Source organism: Mya arenaria, chromosome 8, assembly GCF_026914265.1.
Source record: "Mya arenaria isolate MELC-2E11 chromosome 8, ASM2691426v1".
Taxonomy (NCBI): domain Eukaryota; kingdom Metazoa; phylum Mollusca; class Bivalvia; order Myida; family Myidae; genus Mya; species Mya arenaria.
In genome coordinates, this window is record NC_069129.1 from 44,452,248 (window position 1) to 44,458,757 (window position 6,510).

The following is a 6,510-nucleotide window of genomic DNA, read 5'->3' on the forward strand; positions in this document are numbered from 1 at the left end:
GAAACTTAATAAAACACAAATAATAATAAACTAATAGGTTAAACCCAAATACTTCAATGATTAGAGATCCCAACTCTATCTGCAGACGGAGGAATTTAATTCAGAGTACCTAATGCAAAATCTTTCCAAAAATACGATGCATTTATAGTTTGAAAATATGAGAATCACACACAGTCTTCTTAGAAAAAAATGGTTGAAGACTGTGAGATCACAGAACAAATCAAGTAAACACTATTCAAAATAAAAACGACATGTATAAGCTAACATTTACTTCCAAATGGTTACCTTTATAAAATATTTGGAGAAAAAGACGTGCACATGTCGGAACATTTCAAGCCACCCAATGATTAGTTTAAATAAAATTCTAGCAAATCATTCAGTTTATCTGCCCAATTATCTGATGGAAACATTTTAATTTAACCAAATTTCTTTAAAACTTCGCCATTAAAATCGGGATTAGCAATACTACTAGCAATCTGCGGTTTAAGACTACTATTGTACTTTGATATGATATTATAATGACCATTAACAAATTTTGAGAAAATTGGGTAAAATAGTCAGAATTTGCATAATGGTGCTTGCCATATGAACATTCTACTGAATTGTAATATGTTTTGCTGTCCTTTATTTCTATGCTTTAAATGTGGCTCAAAATGGCACTTGCTATAAACTTCAATTGCTTATAAATAAATGATGACCTTAATAATGAAAATGACCAAATTCGGCTTTTCTTTTTTTATATTTTATTGACATCTTGTAAAGTAGTAGTAATAGTAGTAGTAGTAAGTAGTAGTAGTTGAAGTAATGGTAGTAGTAGCAATAGCAGCAGCAGTAGTAGTAGTTGTAGTATGACGTCATTGCACTGACAGAGGCGATAACAACATATTCCACCATTTATACTCAATATATTAGGCTTTTGGAACTAACGGTGTCAGCTGCCTATAAAAAAGACGAGTACTCGTTAAAACGCCCTGAGCCGTAAGCCCCGAAACAGACCCATCGGTCAACTCTGCTACCAAGCGTTTTCCAGGTTTTATTAAATTGCATATACCATAAAAACTTCTATGTTGTTACATATTTATTCATTCAAACATCACGGGGAACATATATAAAAGCAAAGGAGTACTAGTCTATACCTATATTTTACTTTTATTTCTTATATTGTAAGCCAGATAAACTCCAACATGTTGACAATGAATCAAACCAAGTTAGCGTCATTTGTTTCCCTCTAGTTTAAAGATATTTTCGTCAGGGAAAATACAGCGTGCTAATGTCATTCACCATGTCCTCTGATCAGATGTTATTTTGACTTCTCTGCAACAGAAAATAAAACTAAAAATAAAACTATATACCATCAATTTGATAAACAATTGATAAACAATAGATTAAAAAAATAGCTGGCTAGCCACAGCTACTAAACGCAAGCTCCACCACTTATCGTTGGTGCAATAAAAGAGCTTTCGACACTTCCGTGATGCAGTTTTTACTTGTATTTGCTTTTACACACGTGGGCACACTTGATTAGTATTTTTGTTTTAAATGGACATACATGTATTACAAAAATCGCACCGTCGCTGCACCACAAAAGTTTAAAAAGCTCATTATTTTTCGCACCACTATAAAGTGGTGAACCTAGCATTTAGTAGAAGTGTAAGGCATGCATTTTTTCAATTTGACAATTACCATTCTAGATGTCAGTCGAGTGCGTGATTCGAAAAGAAAATGATGATAGTGTAGGAGTCGAGATATTTGGTGCTCGAAATTCTGTACATTTTCTTTGTCTCTCAGAGACACCAGTAATTTCTTTACAGCAAACGGATCCAGTATGATTCATATCAGTTCATAAATTAGCTTTGCAGTCGAGACAAACATTTAAAATCGCTGTCAAATGAAAAAAAAAACAACAACTCCAGAATGATCAATATAAGATAAAGATCGGCTTCACCTTAAGTATAAGGCTAAACATTTATTTAAGTAAGTAAACCTTGGCAGCATTTGCCTGACCATCCGTCAGTACACTGGCACTGTGAGTTATCGAATGTGCCGCCATTGTAGCAGAGTGCGTTGCATGTCGCTGTTTCCTTCCCACTCATTCCCCACCAGGAAAAACAGTGTCGTGTCTTCGTTCCTCCGCCACAGGAAGAAGAACATACGCTCCAGGCACTGCAACCATCTGTGTAAACATAGTATTAACTACATATTAACTACTATAACTGCGTTTTAAGTATGTTTTATTATAAGCTGACATGGTCAGAACAGAACAGCCCTGCCTTTAGTTAAGGTGTTTATGTATAACTTATGCGGGTTGGTTCCACGCTTGCAGTGTAGGCGTTTCAATGAATCAAAACTACAAAAAAATATTTCCCGTACATATAGCTAACGTGAGCGACTTTTAGCCTTAACTGACCTCGGGGCAGATTTAGGTGCCGTATTGGCGTGTTGGTGAAGAAAATTGCAGACCAACTCGTCTTCTCCATCAATTGCTCTTTTGTTTTGACAAAAAATAAAAACTTGTATAGGATTGTATTCGATTAAAGTTATAAAGTCGCAAAAACTTAAGCAATAATAATAACATTGACATTCAATATATAATTATGTAAACCAAAACGTAGTAAACGCAGACCGTATCATCAGGGTTAATAAGAACGATTTCATATTTAAGACAGTACAATACAACGAAGGATCCTTCCAGGAAAGATTTTAAGATGACGATTTTGAATTCATATCAACCAAAAACCAAAAAAGACGTTTAAACGAAAAAAGTATACACAGATAATATAAAGCATGCTTACCTGTGCTGCACACACACATTATCACACAAACAAACGCAATCAGGAAGAGTTTCATCCTTGTGAACAATTTACACTGAATGTTTTCCGTACATCTGTCTCTTATTATGTATTTGAAACCTTTTCTCTTCCTTATAATGCAATTTTCTTTTGATTATGTTCAACAAAAGGTATTTTCGCATTTTATTTATCAAAGGCATTTGCGCAGTTTTTGTTATATCGTCCTTATAATTTATTTTTAAAGTAAACGTTTTAAATGTCATTGCGGTATTTAACCAGTATAGCAAAGTTCGTCAGTGTTTGACGCTGAAATTATTATTATTGGTAACATAAGGTTAACTGATGTAAGTTAGCAAATGATATCGTCGTAACTTGTGGGTTCTATGTTATATATTTCTTAGTAAAACAAGACATTACTAGGTGTCTGACTCCTGTTTTGACCTGTTGAAGCTATTGCAGGTTGTGTAAAAGTACACACATGCAAGCGTTATGACTGGTTTTGTTCAGGAGTGTCGGCATTGTAAGGCAGGTACCGGAACGACATCGCGATGGCGACCAAATGTTTTGAATATCAATGTCCTACAATATACAAGTATTGCACTTCAGTGAGTTCACTATGGTGATTTATCGACCTGATTAAGGGATACCGACCAAGAGCATAGCCCAAAACTGTGTTTTCAGTCAAGTGTACCATTCGTCTAACTATTTAAGCTTTTTTTCATTGAATTTGTGCTTGTGCACTTACATGGACACTATGCATTCGATTTGTTTAAGTTTAAACAACTTTTGTGTCTGGCGAGGAAGTTTTATGAAGTTTATGTTGGATGCAGAATAAGCGTGGGTTCACAAAGGTGTAATTAAGACCCGAGCTGTCAGACATGTTAATATTCATAACAAAAGGCAAGTTGTTACCCAATAAGAACGAACCGCGTATTTGTTATGTAAAATTACCTACCGATACACTTGTATAATTTTCTAGCAATATCAAATATTTGGCTTGAGATGTTGACTGTGCTCCTACTTTGTTTAATTACAATAACAACTTCGTCGATGAGAAGCGCCAGAAAAGAACATCCAAAAGAGATTTGTCTCCGGTTAAGGCTTTGTGGTTATTTTAAAATAATTTGGAGCTTAAAATGTCATGTTTATTAAAGTGTCATGTCTATTTACAATTAAGAGGGTTGTTCCTAAAGTTCGTGGACAAGTGGCATAATGTTATTAAATCAACAGCAATTTTAATAAGATCTATATCATTTTAAATATAAATTCCAATCAAAAGGAAACATCGAACAGTGTATCAACATATAAACATTTCTGAAATAAATTTATTTAAAAAAATATATATAGTCGGTACGGAGCACTTTGTTGTCTCAATGCGAAACAAAAGCGCTCACATTTAACGCAATTGAACGAGAATTTGGCGCCAAATTATGTCAATGTGTTTTGTTAACAATATTTTCAACACATATAGGCTGTAAGCGCGCTCAGCCATAATCATGAATACGACGTTAAGGACGCAACAACGTTCCGTTATTGAACATTGTGCTACAACAGGAATGACACCAACAGCAACCCAGAAGTAAATGGAGTGTGGTTTTGCGAAATGTTGAAGAAATCTTGTGTTTAAATGGCATAAGTCTTTCAGAGACGTTGAAATCAAACAGGCCGGCCATCTAGGAATGAATGCGACATAGTAAACCACTAGTAAATTTACTTTTTACTGACCGTTCCAAGGTGGTGCCTAACAATCGTTGATAAACATACCTTTTTTAAATTTAATATGTGCATTGTGTTGTTTGTGGAGTTGAATAGTGTTGTTGTTCCATGTTTGGTTTTGTTAGTGTTTTATGTCTTAGGCATTTACCCTGTGCCATTAAACGGGGTTTATGTTGGCTACTGAGCTTGTTTCTGTAGGTGTTTTTTTCACATAAGTATTGGACTCTGTGCCAGATTCAAGAACCTTCATGTGAAAAGGGTGATAACTTAATAAGTCCTTAACATTAAACATTGAAATGCTTTCCTTGTTTATAATGTTAATCATTTTCTGACAATCACTACGCATTGTCTTGTCCATAGCAATGCCACCACAGCCTGCCCCGAGATACGTAGCATAGGGGATAAGATGGCCAGTTTTCAACACCTCAACCGGACTCTCAACGATCTCCTGAAGTACCGGTTCTCGAATACCGGTATTAGTCGTTAGGTTGATATATCGTATCGAAAGTTTGCGTATCGTCAAATTTTGATTTCTTTATTTCGTTTGTATCTTTTTTTACGCGCGCTGCCATTTAGGTTTTCCCAAATAGTGTGCCGTATCGATGCCGTCTAGTACGGTACTGCTGGCGGTTTCGTCACGCAACAGGTTCGTATACTACAAATAAAAGTTTATGATGTGCGTCAGCTTCAGAATTTTATACAAAAAATCTTAAAACTACAACACTGTTGACGCATTTTTTCCCCAACTTTTAGTCCCTATGCATCGGTTTTGATTCATTAACTCAATATGTCCAACTTTACCTTAAATGTAAAGTATAGAAGTATAGAAGCAATTTAACAAAAGGCGAAGGGGCCGAATGAAAATTATGTTCGAAAAGTGTGGCCAACAAGGGTGGCAATGCCAAATATCTGTATTTATATATCTTTAATATGCTTTTCTTCCACGTGTATCTAGGAATTGCCACCAAATTACGTCAACATATTATAGCTTACTACAAACTAATATACCATTGTCTGTCTGACGTAGTTTTCGACTTGATTACACAGTCTTGGATACAACATGGCGTCATCAGACTATGAGCCCGAGCAGTGAAGTTTCACGTTGGATTGGAAAAGACACTGATACAAACTATAAAAATGTTGGCCGTGGCGAAAATGAAGAGATCTGTTTGTCGTTCATTAGAATTCGACTTGCATCAACGTTTAAGAGGAGGCTGCGATTCCATAAAAGGGAATAATGGAAGAGGACGGAAGAAGACGAGGGGCATAACGTTACTGGGGTCGTTGAAGAACGTCGTTTGACAATCCGTGATGTGGCAAGCGCCGTCGGGGCGGGGTACGGAAGTGTTCAAAGGATTTAAATGGACAATTTTGGCATGCGAAAAGTTTGTGCGAGATGGGTCCCGCGATAAGTACGTGATTACAACAAACTCAAAGCTGTTATACCAGCTGTAAGGAGCGCATTGCAATGCCTTTCAAATGTTATTGCGGTACATCATGCAAGGAAAGCAGAATTGTCTGTAACAGTACCCTGCAGGCCAAAATAATTCATGTCATCCATCTAAATACGGCTTTTAATGACGGAGCAGGATGATGATATACTTCTACAATGCGAAGGGTATTATGCTTGCACCGATTAGTCTTGAATTAAACTGGATTTTAATTCAACTCAAAAAAGTTCAAAGCAATTAATGTACAGGTCATACTAAGCTGCTATCCTGATTACAAAAATACAATAAAACAATGACATTCCAAAAATAACGTTCAATTTGTGAGAGAGTAGCTTTAAACATTTAATGTTGAATGATAAAAGACAAGCAAATGTTAAACTATTTTTTAAAAAAATATGATAATTATTATTATCACTCATCAAACTATTTTCTTCATTTTCATTGTTATGTGAAGGCAAAGCTATGAGCATTCGCTTGTCAGTGATTTCAGTTATATATATAGTCAGGGGTAAGTATCTCGAAGCTCTCGTTAGCATAACGACTATTGTAAACCT

At 35.6% G+C, this 6,510-nt stretch overlaps 1 protein-coding gene across 1 annotated transcript; it reads right to left on the minus strand.

The window, feature by feature from the left end:
* Positions 1-1,123: 1,123 nt before the first annotated feature.
* LOC128244833 (multiple epidermal growth factor-like domains protein 11) lies at positions 1,124-2,903 on the minus strand. Its single transcript, XM_052962926.1, has 3 exons — positions 2,793-2,903; positions 1,985-2,173; positions 1,124-1,314 (listed from the first exon to the last, which is right to left on the minus strand). The coding sequence occupies exons 1-3, from the start codon at positions 2,845-2,847 to the stop codon at positions 1,301-1,303; spliced, it is 258 nt and encodes an 85-aa protein (XP_052818886.1). The 5' UTR covers positions 2,848-2,903; the 3' UTR covers positions 1,124-1,300.
* Positions 2,904-6,510: the final 3,607 nt, after the last annotated feature.